The following is a 26,788-nucleotide window of genomic DNA, read 5'->3' on the forward strand; positions in this document are numbered from 1 at the left end:
AACCGCTCTTGTACCAATGTTTCGCTTGCCTTAATGCACAATGCCACTCAAAGAGTTCAATCTTCAAAATTTTCCACCTTCCCTGCAAAGATTGGGCTGATCGGCTCTTGGGCCAATTTGCGTCAAAGTGTCGCTTCACGCGCAACCATAATTCGAGTTTTTTCTGATTTGTGCCCACAGCCGGACATCGGCTTACAACTTTCCAAGACTTGCACAATTGAACATCTTCCTCATCCGTCCATCTCCTTTTATCTTGGGTATCTTCACTTTGATCTCCCTCTTGTCCGGCCACTGGACGTGTGTTTCCTCTTTGTTCGATCATATTGGATAATGAAAAATTTGGGTGATGAGAGATATATGAAGAGGAGGAAGGTGTAACTATGAACTCTAATTTTTTGGGTGTGAAATGTAAAGAAAATGCTAGGTATTTATAGATAAATTTTTACAATTTTTTACAATTTTTTTCTTACCGTTTGATTTAATATATATACATATTAATTGGTTGCTGTCAGATCTGCAAGTTAATTGAAACATACGGCTAAGATTACTTGACCGTTGCAATCAAATTTCCTATTCACCCAACGGCTAGCTTCCACGCGTCCAAGTCTGCCTCCCAATTCATGTCGCTAGGCGACAAAAGCAGTCAACAATTGCAGTCTATCACCTCATTGGTGCGTTCCCTCCACGCCTTGTCTCCTCCGCGTCACTCTATGGTTGTCAGTTGCAATAGTCACCTCACATGCATGCTGGGCCGAGCTGGCAGCTGGGCAACATGGGTTATAAAATTAGTCATGGACTTGCCTTTTATTTTGACTAGGGGCATCAAAAGCCAAAACATGGATGGTCAAAGATGGACCGGTGGAGTTGCAAAAATTGCCTTGGCCGGTCAACACATCATCATTCCCCCAATTTGCCCGGACAAAGTGCAACCGCTGCACTTGCTCTTATCTTTGAACGTTTTTTTAGACCCTCATCATCTCTGTTTCTTCTCCCAGTCAAAGATACTATATTATGCCAAAAACAGAATTAGAGAAAACAATCTTGGGTCTAAATATTGGGCCTGAGCATTGTGCGTAAGACTAACCCAACTCCCGGCCCAGGTAAGTAGCCGTCACTTGGATTTCAGTTAGCAAACAAAAAGATCAATGCACTATTATATCCCTAGCGCACCCAATTCTCTTAAACCTGTGCAGACAGTGCTTCTTCTTCTCCAACTCTTCACAAACCTCGCTCGCCTCCATCGTCTTGCCCTAGTCAGTCAGGTCCATATCTCTTGCTTCATCTCTCTCTCTCTCTACTTTTCGCGATATGTCTTTCTGATTTTTTTATGTATTTATTTTTTAGGATTTTCAGCCTGCTTGATTCGATTTCTTTCCTGTTCAAATTTTGTTGTAGCGGACATTTCCGATAGTCTTGCCTCAATTTGTTTCTTTCATTTGGTTTGAAACGGAAGCGCTTCACCCAATTTGCTTTTATAGCTTTTAGGGTTTTGGCATCTCTGCTCCGTACTGTGGGTTTGACTCTCATCTGCCTTTCTAGATCTTGGCGAAATTATAGTAGCGTTAGATAGTGATAATAACATCGGTAATTTAGTGTTCTTGTTTTTGTTCATGGTAATTTTGAGATGAACTCGTTTAGGTTTCTGCATCCAAACACTGTTTCGGAGTATTATTTGTGCTTTCAGCTAAAGGAACCCTGTGTAAACTAACAATGTGACAATTACTTGATGCAGTCCGAGCTGCTAGTTGATTAATTCTTGAACACAGAGGATCCAGTAGTAGCTGTCACAATGTCGAGGAAGGGATTAATGGAACAGGATCTCAGTAAGCTGGATGTAACGACTTTACATCCACTCTCACCTGAAGTGATATCGCGTCAGGCGACTATTAATATTGGTAATCTCAGTTTCAATGCTCCTATGTGCTTTTAAGTGTATTTGTGCCATACTGTTTTTCTATCGTTTAGTCTATACATGTGCTAATTCTTCAAACTGTTGTGGATATTGCTGAGTACCTTTCAGGCACTATCGGTCATGTGGCTCATGGGAAGTCAACAGTTGTAAAAGCAATTTCTGGTGTTCAGGTAAAATTTTAGACCTCGTGTATTCATTCTGCCTCTCTCTTTCTTCTTCTTTCAGTGTGGGAACTGTATATAGGGCAGGACTCATGAGTTGCTACATTTGGTTGTGACAGATTTTGATTGTTCTATTTGAAGTTATCAATGCACACACTCACAGCCATAGAAGAATGTGTCAGGACATTTATTCTTGGATACCGGTGTATTATAATTGTAGATTAAGAAAATTGGGCAATCTCATACTGATACACAGCTGGCTACAAATTTTATATCATTTCACTTTTGAGCTGATAACCACTGTCTTTCTTGTACCATGGACCGTGTTCTCCAGTATTGGTGATTGCTAAATTCTAGGAAAGTAGGGATACTTGTGATCTTCTCTGTATACTTTTGAGAGTCTTGGTTGTTATCATACCAACTGCATAGAGTCTTTGGTTTTCGAAATTCTGGAGATAATATGCGACTTTAACTGGATTTGCTTACGGTTATTTTGCGTGGATTTTAATCTACTTGCTGTTTGCACTATGGTCATCATAGTTACTTTATCAAAGTGAATCCAGCAAAATATTCAATATTATCTTGTACATGGAACCCGTCATTTGAGAATAATTGTTTTGAAGTTATAAGAAAATAGGGGTAATTTAATCTTTTTCATATAGTTTTGAGAGTTTTGCTATCAAAGTAAAGTGCATTTTTAATTGGCTGTGTTTGGGTTTAGCTGAAGTTCATTCATTAACCTTCAGGTGTTATGCCCCGATTCTATTTCACTGGCCTCTATTGTTTGAAATCTTTTTCATTTCACTTGTCAAAGTAACTTTATACTATAGGGAATCCAACATGACACACTAGTATATTGTTAGTTGTTTGAGCTTTATTTACTGAAGCTTGTAGGCATTGATTGGGGTGTTGACTTAAGCCATGATTTTCTCCTGGATATACTATTCTGGTTTAATTAAACAGCATCTGTTAATTATCTGCAGACTGTACGTTTTAAAAATGAGCTGGAGCGTAACATTACTATCAAGCTCGGATACGCAAATGCAAAAATTTACAAATGTGAAGATGAGAAGTGCCCACGACCATCATGCTACAAGTAGGGGTGCATTTTCGGTAATTATCTTTGATTACATCTCTCCTTTTATTAATTTTTTTTTCTTTTTAAATTCAGGGCATATGGAAGTGGAAAAGAAGATGCTCCCCTATGTGATGTTGCTGGATTTGAGAACTGCAGGATGAAGTTGTTGCGACATGTATCATTTGTAGATTGCCCGGTAAGGTTTTTATATGCATGTTATATTTACCGCACTGGAATGTAGTTTATTCCTGGTTATCCTAGTGGCATAAGAAGTGCTAGAACTTGGGACTTTATTTAGAACATTTGTAATTTATCACTCACAGCGGATCTTGTTTTCATTTATTATCTCCTTGAAAGATATTATAGATCATAGTGAATCCAAGTGCAGTAAAATTAGTTTTTCGCATGAGTGTTTGCAGATAGGTTTTTATTGTTGTATGCCAGCATCTTAACGTTTCTGATTCTAGGTTGTGTCCAGTTTATACGCTTCACAAAGTGACAAATCTTATTAGGTGGTAATGTCATGTGTTTGTTTAGTAGAATTTGGTTTGCGTAACCATCAAAATATTGTGTGGTTGCTGCATACAAAAGATCTAATTGTTTTTCACTGGTTTGTATCTTGTTTTAACTGTAGTTTTATTATACTTTATTTTTTGATAGGGCCACGATATTCTCATGGCTACTATGCTTAATGGGGCTGCAATTATGGATGGAGCATTGCTTCTGATTGCTGCAAATGAAAGCTGTCCCCAGCCACAAACGTCTGAGCATCTTGCTGCTGTGGAAATTATGCGTCTTCAGCATATCATTATCCTTCAAAATAAGGTTGATCTTATTCAGGAGAATGTGGCCATCAACCAACATGAAGCAATCCGGAAGTTTATTGAGGTAAGCTCCTACAAAGCACCATTTTATTTTTTATTTTTAAAATATTTCTGTTTATGGTTTCAGCCTGCTGAGTTATAACATTAAACATTTTTTTTTCCAGGGTACTGTAGCTGATGGTGCACCAGTTGTGCCAATTTCTGCACAGTTGAAATATAATATTGATGTGGTGTGCGAGTACATCGTGAAGAAGATCCCAATTCCAGAAAGGAACTTTATCTCTCCTCCAAATATGATTGTTATTCGTTCTTTCGATGTTAACAAACCTGGATTTGAGGTTGATGAGATACGTGGCGGTGTAGCTGGTGGAAGTATTCTCAGGGTACGCCTCTGTTTAAATTTACTGAAAATTATAGAGTGCAGACAATGTTTATATATTTTTATTCCTTGTTTGGAGCTTGCTGTTTGTGAGCATGTTTTTCAGTTTTAAAACCATATTTTTGGTAGTTAATTTTGGTGGAGTTATGGGTGATGGCAAAGTGTATGAGTGCTATGTTCTTATTTTGACACTAACAGTTTGTTAGAATATAGAGCGCAGACTATGTTTAAAGATTTCCCATTCCTGCTTTGGCACATGTTAGTAATAGTTTTTCTGTTTTTAAAACCCTGTTCTTGCTTGATATGCTTGTCTACTTTGTTGGTGGAGTTATGGGTAGTGGGAACGTGTGTGAGTGTTATATGCTCGTCTACTTTCTTGATTTTGACATCACAGCATCACAGTTCGTTAGTTCCATGCATATATTGACAATTTGATCTTGGCAGGGTGTTTTGAAAGTGAATCAGTTTATTGAGGTTCGTCCTGGTATTGTTGTGAAAGATGAGAGTGGAAACATCAAGTGCACACCTATATATTCGAGAATCGTCTCGCTGTATGCTGAGCAGAACGAGTTGCAATTTGCGGTTCCAGGTGGTCTCATAGGGGTCGGAACAACTATGGATCCCACCTTGACACGTGCGGATAGATTAGTGGGACAAGTTCTTGGTGAAGTAGGCTCACTTCCTGAAGTATTTGTTGAGCTTGAGGTAAGGGCAGTAGGTGCAAAACTCTTTATGTGGCTTTTTTGAACTGAAACTCATTGAGATGCTATTTGTCAAGTAAGTGGTTAATAGGTCTGTGATTCTTGGGGGAAAAAAAAATGAGATGCACTTGGGTGTTTCCCTGCATCTATATTCCTGAAGTGATTATTCCTTGACTTTCAAGGATGTGGTGATGTTGTCTGCCATAAAATATTCTTTTCTTTTTTGCTTTATGGGTTTTAGTAAGAAATCTGTACTTTGAATGTTTAAGTAATTCTGTTGTTTTCTCTCCTGAAATAGATAGATATGTTAATCAGAAATGCCCATGAATACAGCTTTGGAATACTTTTCAGTTCATGTTGTGCAGAAAACTTTAGTTCTGAAAAGTCTGACATCTATAATTTTCCAGGTAAACTTTTTCCTGTTGAGAAGGCTTCTGGGGGTCCGGACAAAGGGTTCTGAAAAGCAGGGGAAGGTCTCCAAGCTTGCCAAGGCTGAGATACTCATGTTAAATATTGGTTCTATGTCGACTGGTGCTAGAGTAATAGCTGTGAGAAATGATTTAGCAAAGCTTCAGTTGACTTCTCCTGTGTGCACAAGCAAAGGAGAGAAAATAGCGCTCAGTAGACGAGTTGAGAAGCACTGGCGCCTGATCGGTTGGGGCCAGATCCAAGCTGGAACCACACTTGAAGTCCCACCCTGCCCTATTTGAGTTGACACCACAAACTTGTAAGACCGAAAGCAAGAAAATTTAAAGACAGCTGAGAAGTTGAGATGTGGGAAGGCAGACAATCGTTGGGAACCATTTTTGTTAGATGGAGGAGAAAACATTGTTTCAATCACTATTATTTTTGTGGTGCTTATGGGTTTGATCTGTTAATACTTTCTGCTACGTTCTTATATAGTTTGCGAGCTTTGAACCAGTCATTCCAATATGTGGATTTGCTACAGTTTTATGTTAAACTTGTACTCCTCGAATGTGTCGGGTTCCCATGAAATTTGCTCAAATCCTTTAGATATGATGTCTGATTTCCAGCTTTTTCAAATATGATTACCGGCTAGCCATCTCATGCATATTGAAATCCCCTGGTTATTGTCAGGATCTATATCCTGAAGCACAGGCACGAGATTTGTGTTTTGCCTTGTTCTGTTCTCGGCTCGATTTCAGGTTCTACACTCGATTGCCTATTCGACCTTATGTAGGTTTAACTTTTTACCATCTCAACCTTTGACATCTACACCCCGCATTCAACCGACAACATTGCAACTCATATTTTCCAGAGATAATCAGCAACTGCCACGACAGACATGATAAATTATACAGCTCCTAAGATTCACATAGTATCAACAGCTTGATTAATATCGTTTTTTGCTCTCTGACTGCGTTGCTAATCTTTTCCATGACAACCCATCTACATTTACGTCTAATCTCGGAACTAGGCCGGAGAGTCTATTATACTATTGCACTTCCCATTGCTACGTATAGCACTACTTCAGGTGCCCTGGTGCAGCATATCTACTAGGAGTTCAGTTCGATTACGCAGTTCTTCAAATTTCAAATATCGAGAGGCTACGTTCTCCCTGGATGTAAACGTTTTGATCCAGTTACTACAAGTTCGTTAACGGATGCGCGCAGAGGGTAGGCGTTGATGATCTCCATTTTGATCTTAGTGGATGTGCCACCACAAGATCCTAGTGGTTTTTGACCTTTGGAGCTGAGACATTCAGAGTGATGCCGCCACTTGCTAAAGGCGTTGGTCCCCTCTATGCTATATATGGCTTGAACCCATAGATAGACTAACTGAGGTGGATGGAGATGATAATATTATTATCTGTTTTGATTTCTTGCAGTTGCATGTTATTGTCCAGTGTCCAGCTACCCAGCAATTCCACTCTCCAGCTACCCAGTGTCCAGTTGTATGCTAACTGAGATACAGATTGAAGTAAATTGGAAAGTTTAATATTCTTCTGGAATCTAGGATAAATAAATTCTAGTTTTATTATATTTAGGTTTGGTGCTCTATATAAGCACCTTATTATTTTGTAATTTGAAGCTTTGAGATATTGAATAATAAAACCCTAAATTAGAGAACAATTTCTCTGTTTTATTACGGCTGTGCTCGTGTTTGCTAGTGGATTCTAGCTCATTTCATTTGATTTCGACAGTTGACGAAATCATGTTTCTACCGTAACACGCTTCCTACATAACTAACTAGTCGGGCAGGGTCGAGAAATATTGGCCCAATGATCTGGCCCGACTCGAGTTTATTATGAGCCTGGCACGGTCCGAGCACGACATATTGCAGGCCCACCAGTCCCGTTTCTCTAATAGAGTTTTTAAGTTTATATTTTTTATAATATAGAATTAATATATAATTTATAAACAATAAATTTCAATATCTACAGTTCTATAGTTTATATTCATTCCAAGAACTAGTTAGGAGTATTAATCAATTCGATATGCTGTTTTGGTTGAAATCTTAGTAGAAATCGTGTAGTTTTTATTTTATGACGAAATGTACTTCTCTAATCTCCACCTTCCTATTAATTTGGCCTTAGAGCAAGTTCACCTGTAGTCAAGAAAAGTCGAGGCGTTGACCAGTCAAGTTACTGTTCACTGCCACTGGACATGAGCTTCCACCCGTTTTTTTTTTGACCAGTTAAGACTGTTCATTTTCACTATACATCCAACATTTCACTCCACAATTTTACTGTTCATTTTGTTTGGTCAGAATTTTTTTTTCTTTTAAAATTGAAATATATTTGATGTAAATAGATGATAATAATGGAGATTTATGGATAATTAATGTCATAATTATGTAATTTACTATTTTTTCTAATATTTTTGATTGATAAATTATGAGTCACCTATAATTACCGACAATTTATCTTGAAATGAGTGAAGCCACCACCGACAATTTTTCATGAAATGAGTGAAGGCACCACCTACAAGGTTTCTTGAAATGAGTGAAGGCACCACTGACAATTTTTCTTGAAATGAGTGAAGGCACCACCGACAATTTTTTTGAAACGCATGAAACAACTACCGACATCTTTGAACGGACCAGATCATTTGCATACTATTCAATCTAACGGTTATTGTTGATGTAATCTTATTTAAGATTTCAGATCAGATTACGTCGAACTAGGAGTGGACACGTGTCTTCTAAGTCTAATCACGTTTTATGTGAAAATTGTAAATAAATAGAGCAAGAGACAGAACACCATTCACACACAAGCTGATATTCACATATCTCCTTATTTTTCATATCTTCAGATCCAACACATTTCCTCTCCTTCCCTCATTTCAATGAAGAGATTGTGGGCTAAGTATCGACAATCTCGTAACTATCAAAACTCAGAAACAGGTGTCTTTTGGTCCTGCCTTTTTTCAACATCCTATTATGCCACAATTTATATGCTTCACCTTGCTACGTAATTAAAAAAAATTAATAAAAAATGCAATTAGTACAAATATAAACGCTATTATGAAGGGTAATCTATTATAAAGGTCTTAATTTTAATAAGAAAGTATCTCACCGTTTACAATAAAAATCAATAAGTACAAATATAAACATGGTTGTAATTACATCATTATTTATCAACTAATTATTTTTATTATAACGAAATACAATTACTACAATTAAAACGATATTATAATTACTACATTATTTATCATGTAATATTTTACTATAATGTATCAACAAATTAAATGATTTATCAACAAATACATACCTCATCAACTGAATTCGAACCGCTCTTGTACCAATTTTTCGCTTGCCTTAATGCACAATGCCACTCAAAGAGTTCAACCTTCAAAATTTTCCACCTTCCCTGCAAAGATTGGGTTGATCGGCTCTTCGGCCAATTTACGACAAAGTGTCACTTCACGCATAACCATAAGTCATTTTTTTTCTAATTTGTGCCCACAGCTGGACGTTGGCTTATAGCTTTCCAAGACTTGCACAATTGAACATCTTCCTCATCCGTCCATCTCCTTTTCTCTTCGGTATTATCGTCTTCACTTTGATCTCTCACGTGTCCTGCCACAGGACGTGTGTTTCCCCTTTGTTCGGCCATATTGAATAATGAAAAATTTGTTTGATGAGAGCTATATGAAGAGGAAGGTGTAACTATGAACTCTAATTTTTTGGGTGTGAGATGTAAAGAAAATGCTAGGTATTTATAGAGAAATTTTTAGAATTTTTTTTCTTACCATTTTGTTACTGTTTATTAACGTTACATATATATATATATATATATATATATATATATAGTGGTTATTAATTATTTGCCGTTGGATCCTCTTCTTAATTGAAATTGACCGCTGGAATTTCATGACCGTTAGGCAGCCATTTCGAAATCATCCAACGGCTCTGTTGCACGTGGAGAAGAGGTCGGGCCCTGCAGATCCGCTACATGACAAGCGATTGGAGTCAGTCGACCTGCCTTTGCGACGCCACGCGTCATGCGTTCGTGAGCCAGTCGCTGCCTTCAGCGCGTTGCAGTGGAGGGTCTGGTGATGAAGTCAGCCATGTGAATCCTTGGGCCGAGCTGGTAGCCCTTCAAAACCAGTCAAGAAAAAAGTCAGCTTGTTGCCTTTTTTTTTGCCTCAGTCAAGAAAAGCCAACAATTGGCTGGGCAAGCCCATTCCCGTGGAGGACCAATTTTGCTTGTGGCCTGTCACCACATCAGTTTTCCTTGCTGGAGCCCAGGCAAAAGAGAACCAGTGGACTTGCTCTTATAGCATTTACTTATCTTTTTTCTTTGCAAAAGAAAAAAAAAATGACTAGTAGAGTGTAGGAAACTGGTTTGGTTTGTCATTGGACTATGTATAATTGGGACTTTGAGAGCGGTGTTGGTGGTACATGAGTAGTTTGGTGTTTCTGTGTAGTTATGTTACCTATGACGACTATTCATCCTGCTCTCCAAACCTGTCTACACAAGAAATTGGTCATAACGGAGATCGGGAGGTGTCTACACAAGAAATTGGTCAGAAGGGAGATCGGGAGGTACCTGTCTCGAACCCTCCGTTTTCTAAGTCAATACCGGTGTGATACATGGACAAACTAATGGTACGAAAATGGCAGAGTTTAAACTTACTTGATTTGGAAGTATTGACCCCTTTTGTAATGAGAAATGGGAGTTTGGTTTCCCTAATGTTCAATGTGGGACAATTGACAAGTCTCTCATGGTATGAATGACTGTTTGACCATGCCTTTGCTAGCCATTGTGGGTGGACCTCTGGTTGGCATGGCCACTGGGCGTTTCCCTTGATGGCGGCTTCGTTAGGCCATCCAGGGGTTCTTGGCTGGCCTGCTGTGTGTACTTTCCGGTGGCGCTGCATGCAATATGCCCAGTATAAACATTTGGTAATAGCTTCTTTCAGTCACAACAATTTGCAACTTATATTTATAATATTGGCTTTGACTACTTTTAATTTTCGGCACAATTCGAGCATAATACGACTTGTTTATTAGGCTAGCACAAGCACGGCCCGCGACATTGTGGGTTTGGATAGTGGGCCGAATTGGGCCTAATATTTGCATATATAAACCGGGCCGTGCTCGATAATAGACCGGCTTGGGTGTGGCCATGGCCTGTGTGCCACCTCTAGTGAGAGACTGAGAGCCTCGTACTCTCATTTCATATTCGAGTTGAGCTCCACTCTAACAGCAGGAGCGAGAAATCCATGCCCTTAATTAATAAATAATTAGTTTTGAAACTGATTCGTAATTGTGATACTTATCATGTTGAGTTTGGGTTATCTTTGGTTTCACGCGCGGTGGTGGGACTTGTGGGGGTTTGATTAACTTTGATGACCTGTAGGTAGATATTTTATTTTGCCTTGCCTTTTAAAGCAAAGGCATACCGACGGGTGTAGCCAATTCTTGGCATCTTTGAATGAATCCAATTTCAATTTCAGCACTTTTCTTTCATTCATCTTCCTTTTCTCTCAGTTTTGTATCCCATTATGTTATACCACCTACTAGGCTTCCATGTTTCATGCGATCACTACAACACATGCACATCGAATCCCCTTATTTGATTTCACACCTTTATGTGTGTATATAAAGTGAGCTTGCTGCGTGAACTTGTGAACCATCCAAGCATTTCATTCTTCTCTGCATGATAAATAGAGAAGAAGAGGTGTTCTATCTCCTTCTTCTCAATCTTCTCAAAGTATTTTGTTACATTAAACCGAGTTCGATCACCCTAGCCTGTTGAGTGTTTTTCGCAATAATACCAGATATGGGCGCAGTAGCAGACAGTCAACATCCTTGGGCATTTGCATTTGGCATTCTAGGTAAATGCATATATATGTATGTGTGTGTGTGTCATATTTTTTGAACACACAGCTTTACACGGTCGATCAGTTGGTCCGCATTATTTGTTATCTTATGGTGGTCAACATGTCGGTCACATTCGTCTTCCACTCTTCCCATCTTCTGAATTCTGTCTTGCAACTTTCCAAAAACTATAGGCCAAACCACTTCTCACAAAATATTGAAATTTTGACCAAGTTGTTTTGTTGTCCTAATCTGTCTTGATATATATCTAGTTCATTTAGGGGTAAAGCTTATGTTTGTACTTATTACATGTCGATGCAATCTCACGATCAACCTTCCTCATGCCCGCTATAATACTGATGACTAGTTATGCATGATCTTGGTAGTTTAGGTATTCCATTGGAATGAGTTCCTTAATTTCTAATATAATTTCACTTTTCATGGCAGGTAATCTAATTTCCTTCATGGTTTACTTAAGCCCAGTGTAAGTAATTAAACTACGAATTTAATAATGAATTATATTGAAAATGCAGGCACAGGTGAATTCCTTCATGGTTTGCTTTATATATTGATAACTAATGAATTCTCTCTTTTAATACATACTAACTTTACTGTCCTTTTTGTAAATGCAGGCACAGGTGATCCGCACAGAAAGTGTTGAATTTATGCCGTTCAGCTTATCATTCTTCCTTACATTGAGTGGCATGTTGTGGTTTGCGTATGGACTGTTCCTCAAGGACATACGCATAGCAGTAAGTAGTAACTATTTCCCAAAAATTACATTTACATCCCAATAATTAATTCATTCCAGAGTAATAACTATAGTTTTCTTTTTTCATATAGCTTCCAAACGGGTTAGGTTTTGTCTTGGGTCTACTTCAGATGCTGTTCTATGCCATATACAGAAACCGAAAGCTAGTCTTAGTTGATATGGATGAAAACCTTTCGGCATCGGAGCACGTGACAAACGTTGCGATTTTGAGCACTATCGCAACATCCGAAGTTCATTTGGTGAATGCTAAGCCGTGCGATGGCGATGACGGCGAAGATGGAAATAAGGACAGTGATGGCAATTGCGTGGTGGTGGTGGATGTGGATGCAGATGCTTCGGGTGATCACCTTCCACTGAAATCTGATGAATCATGTGTAGTGTGAGGTTCAAGTCTAACTGTTACGACATGTCAGACTTGAGTTATATAGATAATAGATATTTAGTTTCAAAATAATTACAACCCATATATGGCATTGTAATTTTTGTATGGTTCCAAAATAATTACAACCTATATATGGCATTGTAATTTTTGTATGGTTCCAAAATAATTACAATTTAACAGCATTTATGATCAGAAGTTGCTCTCCACTCCACTATCTCCGCCATTGATGATCAGTAGCTTCTCTGAAAACCTTTTTTTTTTACTAGTCACAAAAAACTTATTGGATGCTTTGGTTTTATAGGCAACTAAACACAAAAAATTATTTTATGCACCGATGGTGGAAGTAAATCAATAGAGCCAATAGATTTCAATAGTTAATATGTATAGATAATCGTTCTTTAATAACCAAAAACTATACTTAATATTATCTAAGGCCCTGTTTGGAAATAGAATTTTGATTTCAAATCTCATGTATTTCAAATCTGAGTAATTAAAATCCTAAGATTTCAAATTCATCTGTTTGGGTAACAATTGAATCATGAGGATTTGAATTTAAGAATTCAAAACTAATGAAGAAAGCTACTTATATAAATACTAATCTAATAAAGGAAGATTTTCTTTAGCGTTTAATTTCTATGGAGGTAATTGGCATGCTCCATAATTCCAAAAGCAATATAAATCCGAAGGGTTTCATCTCATATTCTAAAAAAAAAAAAAAAAATAATAATAATAATAATAATATGTGTTCCATCCTCAATAATACAAATACGAGGTGTTTCATCTAATATTCTGAAAAAAAAAAAAAAAAAAAACATAGCAGTAATAATATTAATCGGTGTTTCATCTCCATAATTCCATCTCATGTGAATCCAAATTGTCATGCTCACTCTCTGTTCCTTGGTTGTTGCCCTGAAAACAATCAACAAAAAATACTATGACCATTAACATATATGATATGAAGATTGACAATCAACAAAGAATACGATATGATGACATTCATATAGCTTTACTTTTATATTAGAAGCTAAGGATGCTTTGATGAGGCTCGAACGTAATGTTCTATGGACAAGAAAAGAAAAATCAGAGAGAAATAGAAGACATATATTCATATAGTTTTACTTTTGTATATGGTTGCAGGGGCTTTAAGAGCTTGACTTGTATTCTATATTTTAAGAAATTAAGCACCCATTAAGCTACTAATCCTCTGTAAATTGACCTATGTGTTCTCTATCACCTAGTCCAATGGAAATTACAATGACAAATTAGAACTTAGCATATAGCAACTTGAAAGGGAGTTTAATTAGTTTACCAGGAAAAAAAAATGGACCACATTTAGGGACCTTATAATTCCCAAAACAAAACTAAATGAAGTACTTTTTTGCACGTCCAGACAAGTACTATTCAAATACAAGTTTATACAAACATTTGAAACTGAAATGAAATCGAAAATAATGCCATCTAATCTTTTAATGTTATCGTGGTTAGGTGATAGCATGACGGGGTGGGCTACTCATTTGCACTTGAGGAGACCCCGGCCATTAAACCCCTTGAAAAGTTGAAGTTGATCTAGTTCTTTAGTGCACTACGACTGAAGGTCACTAGATTAGCTATAAATTCTATCTCTTTCAATGTCTAAAGATAAGAGACAAAGACTTGACTGAAGTTTATGAAAGCCTCCAAACACAGTAAGTCTTCCCAAACCATCTTACAATTTAGAAAAGAAAAGTTAACCATATAGACGTGGCATAAAATACTCCCATCATTAATTTAAGGTTAATCTGTTAATGATATGGCCTATCTACGTGGTACTTTTATTGGAATAATCAATTAAGGTTATGCACTTCGTACTGGGGAATTGGGATTTGTATAATTTCTTTTAACTAGCTCTTTGTCTTCCAAGTATAATTAAAGTAATATTTGAAATGTGTTATAAAGTAGAGAGAAGATGGAGAGAATAGTTGGGAGGAAGTAGAAGTATTCTCATTCAGTCTCATTAGCCTCCTTTATATAGAGGTAGAGTTTGCATCAAAGTACATAACTAATGAGTATTTACGTGGACAGCCATATAAATAATAATATTTACAACACTCCCCCTTGGATGTCCACTAATGAATGATGATATTGGACGCGCTTATTGTTGCCTCGTTAAAAACCTTGCCAGGTAACAAAAACCCAGTGGGACAAAAATAACCCTGGTCGAAGGACAAAAAGAGCACAACGCGCATATGTCCTAGGTAGCATGCTTCTGGATGCTCCCCCTGATTAGAATCTTCCCCTGATTGTTGCAAGCCTTAATTATGTATGCGATAAGCTACATGTAGCATGTATAGTGGTTTGATGTGTCTATCACTGAAGTGAGACCATGTGTGCTTTGCATATAGGGGCTCATCACAAATTTTCATACCTGCAAAGTTTAAGCAATACCAACAAAGCTAGACGATTTTCAATAAGTCTTACCTCATATAATAAGGTTAGAAACAATCTCATATGCTCAAATTCATTCACTGAGTAATAGCTAAACAATATAAAGAAATTGACACATTTAACTTTGTATAGCTTAAAACATTGAAAATCATTATGGCATGCCTAGCCATATACATCAATATCTTTGTGTATTGATATGTCTCATATAAGCTCTTCAAGAGCTCTAAATAATTCATAACTTTGCGAAAGTTAGAATATGTTGCAACATTATAATCATAATTCGAATTTGATAGTAGTCTCGTCATAGTACTCATTAAGGCAATTTAGATCTCGTTGACTAGAACGAAATGAGTACATATGAGCTAGCTTTAGACTCTTTGATTCCATGAGTGAGCTTCAGGCTCTTTCAACCTTTCATGAACTTGCATTTGAATCATTCATGTATTTGAATCCCTTGAGGATTTGATAAGAAATACACTTATTATGACACTTTGCTTTTGAGATTTTGCTTTTAGCAATGTGTCTTCACAATATACGATGACAAAGTGCCATAAATCTCTCGTCAATATAACAGCTATATGTAACACTGTACTTATAGAAAATTGTCATTCATATAAGGGAAGATATTCATAATCTCATGTCTCTATAAATAGACATTGTGTCATAGTGATTTATCTTCACTTTTGATAAATACCCTTTTGTAACTTGTAGGGTTAGAGGTCCAAGTATTTCATCACGTTTCAAATATTGAATTTCATTGGAATTGCCTCTTTTCAATTTGGCCAATAATATACTTTGTCGACATTTATGGTGAAACGTGGTATAGCGTCCATACAGCCCTTAAAGATTTTTGGTAGCTACCAAATGTAAATTATCATCAATGATCAACAATCATAGATCCCACACATTCTTATATGCATGCATTAGCTATAATAAGCTTATTGATATTGGGTACCCATGCCACTTCTGGAGCATACATTGTTGCTTCTAGGACAATCATCTCTCATAGATGAATTATATAGCGAATGTGGATCTTTTTACTTATAATCTCATATAGAGCATTATAGGGCTTATATAATCTTCCCTGTATTGGGAATTTAAAACTTTAGACCTGGTGGATACAATCTACACAAATTCACACCGTTATGCAAATGACAGTAGTCTTTCCTCCCCCTAACGGCGGGAAGACTGTCTTATTATGACCATGCTCAAAAGATGCATTCAAAAATCTATCACTTTTTTTGGAGTGAAGGTGTTCATTGGCTGGTGGCGAACCCAAACCAAGTTTTAGGTCAAAAATGTTTTGTCCATTAGCATCAACCATATTGATTTATTATTGTATCACTAAGACATCATTTCCGAATGGCGTACTTACACCCTCTGTATGTGTAGCCATATTAGGAGCTGTGATATTGTTTAATGACATTCTCTTCAAGAGAACCATGTCAATTGGATACATTTGCATCCTACAAATCAAATGGAGTCTACATTGTTTGTATTAATATGGTTGGTCTCAAGGACTTTAACCCAAGCAGATGCCTTTGCATTTAGCATATAATTTTGTCACTTTCTTTTATCAATTCACTAGTTTTGATATTTCTCAAAGTCAAATGAGACAGTGGATAAATATCTCACACCAATTCATATCGTTCTTCAGGAACAATATTTCTCCCCCTCATTGCGGGAGGATTGTCTCATTAAAGTGACAACTCGCAAATGTGTAAATAAACAATTTGCTTGTGAGTAAGATTAGCAATCATCAAACTTGTAAGTGATTCCATGCAACATGGTAGACAAAAGATGAAGTAACCGATCATGCCAAAATAGTGTATTTGGTTCAAGGAACTTCAGGTTCATGACATCATATGCCTTAATTTACTGCAGAAAATTCGATACAGTATATATCCGATGGCATAAAGTCTTCTCCAACCATATAATAAGCAAATAATGCAACAATATTTCAAATTTGGTAACATGATAGTAGCTCATTTGGAGCCATAGATCAAGATCTACAACTCTTGATATGGTTGTTACCTTAGCTTCAGTAAACATTAATTGTGAAATACTGATAATTGGAATGGACCAACTTCATTTTGAACTACTGGCCAAAATGATATACTCGAAAATTTCGAGTTAAAGACTACAATCCATAATAAAAGAGTAACTTTATTACGTGGAAAACCTCAAGTTCACTGTCACGTATATATTTGTGTAGTCATAAAGAGGAGGGACTTCAAGCCCTCATATAATTGGAGATCCAAGAAACTTCATGTTTCAATTTGTTTTCAATTTATAACAATCTCTTAAGGAACATCAGGTTCCTAGATAATCAGATTAAGAAACATTTAGTTTCAATGGGGACTTAGAGGTTACAATAAATCTGAGGAATAACACAATAGTGCTTTCAACTTTGCTTATTGTAAGCAAAAGACATCAGGCATGTGAGATGAATCTCAATGTTCTTACTAGTCAATGCAATTTAATTTGACCAGTGCCCTTTCGAAAGTGGCTTGATAATCATCCACCATATAGTGTACCATAGGCGACACACACCCAATTTACAATTTCCTCACATATGTGGATGTTAGGACAATATTTACATTGACTCCTGATTTTTCTCTTGCCATGATCCACTTCTGGTGGCATTTCATGGTATAGCCATATCAATCGGCTTTCTTACTATACAATGAGATCTATGAGACGGGGAGATTATACATCTCTAGTAATATTGGAGGCACAGAATGCAAAGGGACAATAATGTGTGCTCTTCTGGAGCCATCAATCAGATATGTAAGATCTGAGATGATTGTTATATTAGCCTCATAAGCATAACCATGCATAAAATTGCATTGCCTGAAAGTCACTCAAAACATAAGTTTGAAGATGACATAAATCAAATTTGTAAGAATTGAACAGTGGATCTCATAGGATATACACGAAGCTTCTGGTCCGTGTTATACAGGTAAAACATGACGTTTAATTATTGTGTTGTTGTTTGATGTAGATTAACATCAAATGCATTTTGAACTTCTAGCCAAAATAATATACTTGAAATGTCGAGTTCAAACTTCATGACCTTAACTTATGGGTGAAGGAATTTAGATGGTCATCTAGTTAGTTTGATCATTGAGGAACTTCAAGTCCTCATGTAATTAAGGATCAAGGAACTACAGGTTCTGATCTCTTTTAATTACAAAATCCACGATCACAAATTTGGGGTATACTCATACTCATTCGTCATAAACCAACAGTAAAATATCTGCTTACTTTTAAATTGGTGTCAATATAATTCCCTCAAAACTTCAGGTTTGAGATTGACCGAGATTAAAACTCTTCGATAAATTGTCCATATATCCACTCGAAACTTAAGGCTCGAGTCTACACAATTAAAACTTCAGGTTCTAAGGTGGAATGCTTTAAGCAAACATAAAGAAGAATGTATCAATTGACATATGAAAATTTACTCGAAACTTCTAGTTCGAGTTGACATAAAGTCAAATAAACTATGAATGAATTGTATGTGTAATCGAAGCTTCAGGTTCGAATATTTTTTTTTCTATGAACTGCAAGTTCTAAAATTTCGTAATTTGAACTTCGGGTTCAAATAAATTTGATGCTCGAAACTTCAGGCTCAAAGTGACTAAAGTGAAGCTTCAAGTTCACTTTTAACTAATTTATATTTTATACTCAAAGCTTCGGGTTTGAGTTTTACTGTTAGAACTTCAGGTTCTACTATGAAATTTTGAACTTCTGGTTCAAAAATATTACACTCAAAATTCATATGTTCGAGGTATAGGACTGCTGGTCCGTATGAGTAACAAAACAAAAAAATTAATTTAAAAGATAAATACTGTAATGAAAGTACATAACAAAATAGAAAAATTGCAGGGAAGAAAAATAAATAGATAAACTATGCAATACAATTAATTGTGGAAACTTATGGTTCCATTAATGAAGAAAATACACAGAACTTCTGGTCTGCTTCACTTCACAAAATGATAATTTTTTTTTCCTCTAATCACACAAGAACATAATTTTATCTTGTGGAGAATGTAGCTTCTAGCTTTACATTCAAAATTGAACTTCAAATTCACATTGTCGTGCGGAGGAGGGAACCCCAATACCCAAACATTTTGAGGAACTTCCGGCCCTCTTATAATTATTGGGGATAAAAAAATATGTGAGTTCATATACCCAATTATATAACTCTAAGGATCTTCTGGCCCTCGTAATTGTATAAATTTATGAGACTTCATATCGCAATTTTTCCACTTTGAGGAACTTCAGGCCCTCGTGTAATCATATAAAGAAAATATTTTGATCGCATTGAATTTACAATGGTCATTGAAATCCGTCTATGAGCAATAAAATCATATCATACGTCCTTACCTTTTGAGCATACTTATGCACATAATCGTAGGATTGTATAACCTGGATATCAAAAAAATATTGATCGGCCTTTGGGAGTTACTGATCCTGCCATAAATTGAATCAACATAGATAGTGGTCATCACTCTCATCACGTCAAGATTGCTTCTCATATTAATCAATTTATAAATACATATGCAGATGACAACATAAGGTATATACTAATACTTGTAATCATGAAATATATGACGAATCAGGATTGATGCCTAACGACAATTGAGGGAAACACACAAAAAATCTTATGAGTGTATACTGAAAAAAAAAAAAAACCCCCAGAAAATGCTACTAAATAGACAAGTAAAAACTAATGCCTCTATTGCACCTTATGGGATAATACGTTGGGTTTTGGTTGCAAAACCAAAAATAAAGGAGAGAGGCATGATTATTGACAAAAAAAAAATTTGAGATTGTTAGAAAGGAAACCGGGTATGATTCTATTTGCGTGATCAACCAAAACTTTCAGCAATTATACTCATATATGAGAAAAAGAACATATGTATATCAGTATATAAAGCAGGAATTGATGGCACCGTAATGATTATATATAAGATTAAAGCATAGATCATAGATCATGAAATAAACTCATGAAATAAAGTAGGAATCGATGGCACCTTAAGAAAAATGATATGCATAAATGACATAGATCATGAATAAACTCATAGATCATAAGTTATAGTTAATAGCAACAATGTTGCACCATAAACTCGTAGATCATCATAGAGATTTCAAAAAATAATAGCAGAGCGTGCTGATAACGTGTTATAAAGTAGAGAGAAGATGGAGAGAATAGTTGGGAGGAAGTAGAAGTGTTCTCATTCAGTCTCATTAGCCTCCTTTATATAGAGGTAGGGTTTGCATCAAAGTACATAACTAATGAGTATTTACGTGGACAGCCATATAAATAATAATATTTACAACAAAATGCAGATTTTACGACAAAGTAATTAATAAAGGCCAAGTTGCTTTTCTCCCTAACTATTTTTCTTTGCAGTAAATTAACATAGTGAAATGTTGTTTCATCCAAACTCTTTAACATACGGATGGTGTAATGGAGAGTCTACTAAATTTGTTTGTGGCTGATCAGCTTGGCATTGAATGTGGTTTGGGGTTTTGCTTAAATCGGTTTTAGTTGCTCTGCTCTTAACCATTGAAATTATTTATTGACTCTTGTAATTTAGGGATTTCTTGACTCTTGAAATGTGTAAAATGTAGCTTGATTCTTTGGAGTGTATGTCAGCTCTCCATTTGCTGTAGCTTGTCAACAAAAGGAGGTTGAATCCATGGGACCAATTGCAGAGCGTTGGAGAATCAGAAGTAAAAGTGTGTTACATATATGAGATATGGAGGCCCTTGGTTGAAGAGAAGAGCTGGGTTAGGCATGGGTATGGGTATGATCCAAGTCTCCATTATCTCATTGAATCTCATGGTTTTATTGAAGAGGATGCAAAATGTTGTACAATTTCTTTGCTTCTTTAATGTAAAGCACTTCATTGTAAATGTTTGAAGTATGTTTATTGTAGAGAAATAAAAGTATTATTATGTTCAATTTATACAATTAATTAGCAGAAATATTTTTTTTTTAAATGCTATCACTATTACATATTGAAATCAGTGTGAGTTAGAGTATAGGGATTTCACACGGACATCCGTGTCAATAAGGTTATAGGTTTTGACACAGAAATCCGTGTGAAATACATTTGGCACAGAAATCCGTGTGAAATAGAGTTTATACGTTTGCTATAGAAATCCGTGTGAAATAAAGTTGTTCACACGGATTGCGTTCAATTTCGGTAATTTTTATTTATGGAATTATAGTGGGGCCCACGTAACCTTTTCACACGGATAACATAATCCGTGTGAGATGAGCATTACCCCCCTCCAAACCTCACGGTAACACCAATCTGTGCGTGTACTGTGTGTAAAAGCTATCACACACTGAAATCCGTGTGAGAAAGTGTTATTACCCACAGATTAAAATCCGTGGGTAATTGTTGTTTTGCTACTAAGACAATGATGACACGGAAGTCAACGTGAAGCTCAGGGTCTAGTATGGAGTCAACAAATCAACCAATAAAATGTTGTCCAGCTGTAATACATGAAGTGGCCATCTATTGTTGATGTGGATTTACAGACTGTAATAGCTACTAGGGTTTTTCATTTTCGTTGCTTTATTTCTGTTACTATAAATAGCTCTTGGGTTGTAATAATTGCTTTACTTTTATTAATTGGAAAAACTCTCAGATATTTTGTCTGAAACTCTCTCTCTTTCTCTTGGTGAGTTCATCTTCTTCTTCCTTAAGCTCTAAGCTTGTAGAGTCATGGCAGCAATGTTATCATTGGTCAATTGAGAGGTGCTGATTCCATTCATGGCAGTGGTTTGACTCAATTCGGATCGGAGGCGCGAGAACGGAGAAGCACAGACTCCGCGTCTCCGGCGACTGTGCTCATGCGGTTCTCCGATGTTGGGTTGGCAGCAAGACTTCTGGATAACGGGCTTCCTCTGAGCTCGCCAATGGTGGTGGTGTGGTGAGGAGTCGCCGGAAACCAATGAAGACTGGAGAACAGCACCATTATGGCTTTGAGGGATGCGTGCGGAGGCCGGAGGCGATGAGTGGTGGTGCTGGGCTCAGGTTTTGATCGGAATTTGGTTATGGTTCGTTTGATGGTGAGAGAGCCTTGCAGCCGAGATAGAGAGATAGATTCATAGATCTAGAAATGAAGAACAGATTAGTATTTGCTCCTTCAAATGAAATGACAAAAAAAAAAAAACTGATTAGTGTCAAAAAATTTCGACACTAACTATAGCCCCTTTGTCACAATAAATGGGGAACATTGTTAGTCCAAAGCATAAAAGTATGGGTGACGGAATTAGAAATTTTGTGACTCATTTTTACAATAGGTCACAATTTTAAGGTTTGTTACCTATAATTTTGTGACTAAAAGGGTAAATTCTTGTAGTGGTATCAGAGTGGGTTATCCACGTGTGCATGCCTAACGGCCACACGGGCTCCACGTCACCCAAAGTTGTCCACGTGTATGGCTTGAAAATTCGCCACACATGCGGGGGCGTGTTGAGAATATATACATCCCACATGGGAAAAATGAGACCTTATCTATGAGTTTATAAGGGTTTGGGTCACTCCATCTAATGGGAAATTAAGTCAGACACAGATCTCTAACTCTACCACTTGACACCAGAAACAAGATGCTTAAAGAACTCACACGTATTTGCAGCCAAAGCCACGTTTTCTTATATCATATAACTCAATGATCTAAAGTCTTACAAGCAGCAACATAAATAGTGATGAAAACCTAGCCTAATCTGGAAAGTAATAATAAAAGATATGAGACTTAAATGTTTGATACAAAACGTCTTTAAGGAAAAGAATCATAATGAAACTAGGATGATTATTTCCTAATGTAATCATGCAAATAAGCAGGAGGTTGTCCTTGAGTTGTCCTCTTGGGCCTTCCTTCCTCTAAGTTGGAGGATACACCCGTATCAGGCACCCCGGGTTGGACAGGACTCGCCCTCGAGTCCACAGCAGTAGATTCATTCTCACCATGATAGACTTGCAAATCAGCAACATTAAAAGTAGGAGACACTCCAATATCATCAGGGAGTTCGAGAACATAAGCATTGTTACCAACTCGTTTGAGAACCTTGTATGGTCCCCCGCCTCTGTCATGTAGTTTACCACACTTCCCACGTGGAAACCTCTCCTTGCTCAAGTTGATCCAAACCAGGTCACCCTCTTTGAACTCAACATAACGACGATGCTTGTCAGCAACCTCCTTGTAATTTTGATTACTCTCAACAAGTCTTCTCCGCACTTGTTCATGTAACTTCTGAATATGGTCTGCCATATCTTTGGCATCACCGCTGAATCGATCCGTGATAGGTAATGGAATTAAATCCAAAGGCCCATTGGGGTTGCTACCGTATACAGCTTTGAAAGGACTGATATTCGTAGTACTGTGCTTGGAGCTATTGTAAGCAAATTCAGCTTGCGGAAGGAACTCAACCCAACTTGCTTTGTTATGCCGAACTAGTGCTCTCAATAAGTTTCCCAAGCTTCGATTCACCACTTCTGTCTGCCCGTCGGTTTGAGGGTGATGAGCAGTACTAAACTGAAGCTTTGTACCCAACTTTCTCCACAAGGTTCGCCAAAAGTGTCCCACAAACTTGCTATCTCTATCAGATGTGATAGTACGAGGAACTCCATGCAGCCTTACAATGTCACGAAAGTAGATATTGGCAATATTACAAGCATCCATTGTCTTCTTGCAAGGTATAAAATGTGCCATTTTGGAAAACCTATCCACCACTACAAAAATAGAATCAAACCCCTGTTTTGTCCTTGGTAATCCTACCACAAAATCCATGCTAACTTCTTCCCATGGAGCTTTTGGTTCTGGGAGGGGTGTGTACAACCCTGTGTTTTGACTTCTACTTTTAGCTAGGTGGCATATACGACAACGTTGTACATACCTCAGTACATCTCTTTGCAACCTGGGCCAAAAGAATTTCTCCTCAATTAATGACAGAGTTTTAGTCTTCCCAAAATGTCCACCAAGACCACCTCCATGCACTTCTTCAATGATCCAGAGTCGTAGTGAACAGTTAGGGACGCATAACCTGCTACTCTTGAATAAGAAACCATCTTGAATATGGAAATCTTTAATAGAGTTCTTCTCCTTGCACTCATTCCATGTCTCACAAAAATCTACATCTTCTTGATATAACGTCTTTAAGTAATCAAAGCTGTCAACTCGTACCTCTATCACAGATAGAAGTGCTCCACGCCTACTCAAGGCATCAGCCACCCTATTTTGCACCCCAGCTTTATGCTTGATCACGAAGTTGTATTCTTGTAGCTCTTCGACCCATCTGGCATGGCGCCTATTAAGTTTTTGTTGTCCATTGAGGAACTTGAGGGCTTCATGATCAGAGTAGAGAACAAATTCTTTGAAGATAAGATATTGCCTCCAATACCGAAGAGATTGAACAATGGCATAAAATTCAACGTCATAGGTGGAATACCTCTGCCTGGTGTCATTTAATTTCTCACTGAAGAAAGCTATGGGCTTTCCTTCTTGGCTCAAGACAGCTCCAATACCATTCTTGGACGCATCACAATCAACCTCAAAAACCTTATCATAATCAGGTAAAGCCAAGACAGGGGCTTTGGTCATAGCTTCTTTTATTGCATGGAAACTCTTATTAGCCTCTTCAGTCCATTTGAATACATTAGAACGCAGACAATCCGTCATTGGAGCAATAATGGAGCTAAAATTGCGAATAAACCGCCGATAAAAAGAAGCTAGGCCGTGAAAGCTTCTAATATCATGGATGGATTTTGGTGTTGGCCACTCTAAAATTGCTGCAATTTTTGTTGAGTCCACTTTGATTCCTTCAGCAGAAATAACATATCCCAAGAAAACTAAGCTTTCAGTTAAAAACTCACACTTCTTCAAATTGGCATATAGCTTCTGCACCCTCAATACTTCAAAAATCTCTCGTAGGTGCTTCAAGTGTTCTGCTTCATTAAGACTATACACAAGAATATCGTCGAAATAAACAACCACGAATTTTCCAATAAAAGGGCGAAATACCTGATTCATGAGTCGCATGAATGTTCTAGGGGCATTCGTTAATCCGAACGGCATTACAAGCCACTCAAACAGACCATCACGGGTCTTGAAAGCAGTCTTCCATTCATCTCCAGGCCTTATCCTTATCTGATGGTACCCACTTCGTAAATCAATTTTTGAAAATACCTTAGCTCCAGATAAGTGGTCAAGCATATCATCCAAGCGTGGGATTGGAAACCTATACTTTACTGTTATCTTATTTATTGCTCTACTGTCAATACACATACGCCAGGTCCCATCCTTCTTAGGTGTGAGTAATGCTGGTACTGCACACGGACTCATACTTTCCCGGATCACTCTTTTCTGTAGCAACTCAGTTACTTGCCTATTGAGCTCTTCATATTCTTGTGGACTCATGCGGTAGTGAGGCCTGTTTGGCAAACTTGAACCTGGTACGAGATCAATGTGGTGTTGTATGTCACGCATAGGTGGTAGCTCGGAAGGTAACTCCTCAGGAATGACTTCACTATATTCCTCCAACAAAGGTGCTAACACCTTGGAATAACTAAAATCATCAGTACCCACTTCTTTCACCATCAACATATACAATTCCCCACTCTCTTTGGATTCAGTTAAAAACTTCTTTGTGGAGAGAAAACTGCAGCTCTCTGCTTTGGATGATTTTGGTTTGTAGTCTGCTCTAGATGGACCCAAAATAATTTTCTTTCCATCCTGCAAGAAAGAGTAGGTGTTTTGGTACCCGTCATGGTGAGCTCTCCTATCAAATTGCCAAGGACGGCCTAATAAGAGATGGCAAGCATCCATTGGTGCTACATCACACCATTGTGAGTCTTGGTAGTTTTTTCCAATAGAGAATGATACCAAACAACGTTGGTTGACTACTACATCACTACCTTTTTTGAACCACTGCCGCTTATAGGATATTGGCTTCCTTTCTGTTTGCAAGTTCAACTTGTCTACCATCTCTTGTGCCACAATGTTTTCACAACTCCCCCCATCAATGATAACTTGACACACCTTACCATTGGAAGTGCACTTTGTATGAAATATATTATGTCTTCTCCAATCTGGGTGCTCTTCTATTTTTGATGCATTCATGGTTCTTCTTATCACAAGTGACTCACCTTGATCACTCCAGGTAACTTCTTCGTCATTATAATAATGACAATCATCAGATATCATTAGTTCACCATGTCTTGCTTCACTTGTTTCTCCTATTTCCTCAACCAAGTTCACCACCCGCCGATTAGGACATTCAGATGCTATATGTCCCAACCCCGAACACTTGAAACACTTCTTAGGCTTGCCACCCTCCTTGAGATTGGTGCGGTTGTTCTGGAATTCAATCTTTTGTTCTCCGTTTTTATCAGTCTCAGATGGTGCAACCCACTTGGCAGCAATTTGTTTGTGGTAGGAGTCCTCATTGCTAGGCCGCTTCTGACGTACTTTTAACTGTTTCTCCACCTCACTAGCCAATTTATAAACATCATTGTAACTCCAATATTGTTGTAAAACCACCACATCATGAATTTCTTTTCGTAACCCTCCAAGATATCTTGCAATTAACTGCTCCTCTTCCTCTATCACCCCACATCTTGTAGTCAAGAGATCAAACTCCTCTGTGAACTCATCAACTGTTCTCGACCCCTGCCTTATGTTGTGAAGTTTCATAAAGTTGTTTTGAGTATAGTTTTCTGGTAAAAATCTTTTTCGCAATTCTTTCTTCATCTTTTCCCAATTCTTGATCTTCGGCTTTCCTAGGCGTTCACGGCGAGATCGCAAGGATTCCCACCAAGCAGAGGCCTTGTGTGTCAATTTGATTG

At 37.4% G+C, this 26,788-nt stretch overlaps 1 protein-coding gene across 2 annotated transcripts in view; it reads left to right on the top strand.

Moving 5' to 3' along the window:
- Positions 1-1,111: 1,111 nt before the first annotated feature.
- Positions 1,112-26,788, top strand: part of LOC112197013 (eukaryotic translation initiation factor 2 subunit gamma) — a 36,937-nt gene continuing 11,260 nt past the window's right edge. The window contains exons 1-9 of one of the 2 annotated variants that reach the window (XM_024337530.2): positions 1,112-1,262; positions 1,733-1,895; positions 2,021-2,082; positions 3,057-3,169; positions 3,245-3,347; positions 3,812-4,039; positions 4,140-4,358; positions 4,799-5,059; positions 5,463-6,068. In XM_024337530.2, the coding sequence (XP_024193298.1) occupies positions 1,790-1,895; positions 2,021-2,082; positions 3,057-3,169; positions 3,245-3,347; positions 3,812-4,039; positions 4,140-4,358; positions 4,799-5,059; positions 5,463-5,765 (1,395 nt within the window). In that variant the 5' untranslated portion in view covers positions 1,112-1,262; positions 1,733-1,789 and the 3' untranslated portion in view covers positions 5,766-6,068. Of the gene's footprint in view, positions 1,263-1,732; positions 1,896-2,020; positions 2,083-3,056; positions 3,170-3,244; positions 3,348-3,811; positions 4,040-4,139; positions 4,359-4,798; positions 5,060-5,462; positions 6,069-26,788 lie in introns of those variants that run through there. The other variant, XM_024337533.2, reaches the window with a different exon arrangement.

Source organism: Rosa chinensis, chromosome 4 (assembly GCF_002994745.2).
Source record: "Rosa chinensis cultivar Old Blush chromosome 4, RchiOBHm-V2, whole genome shotgun sequence".
NCBI lineage: Eukaryota > Viridiplantae > Streptophyta > Magnoliopsida > Rosales > Rosaceae > Rosa > Rosa chinensis.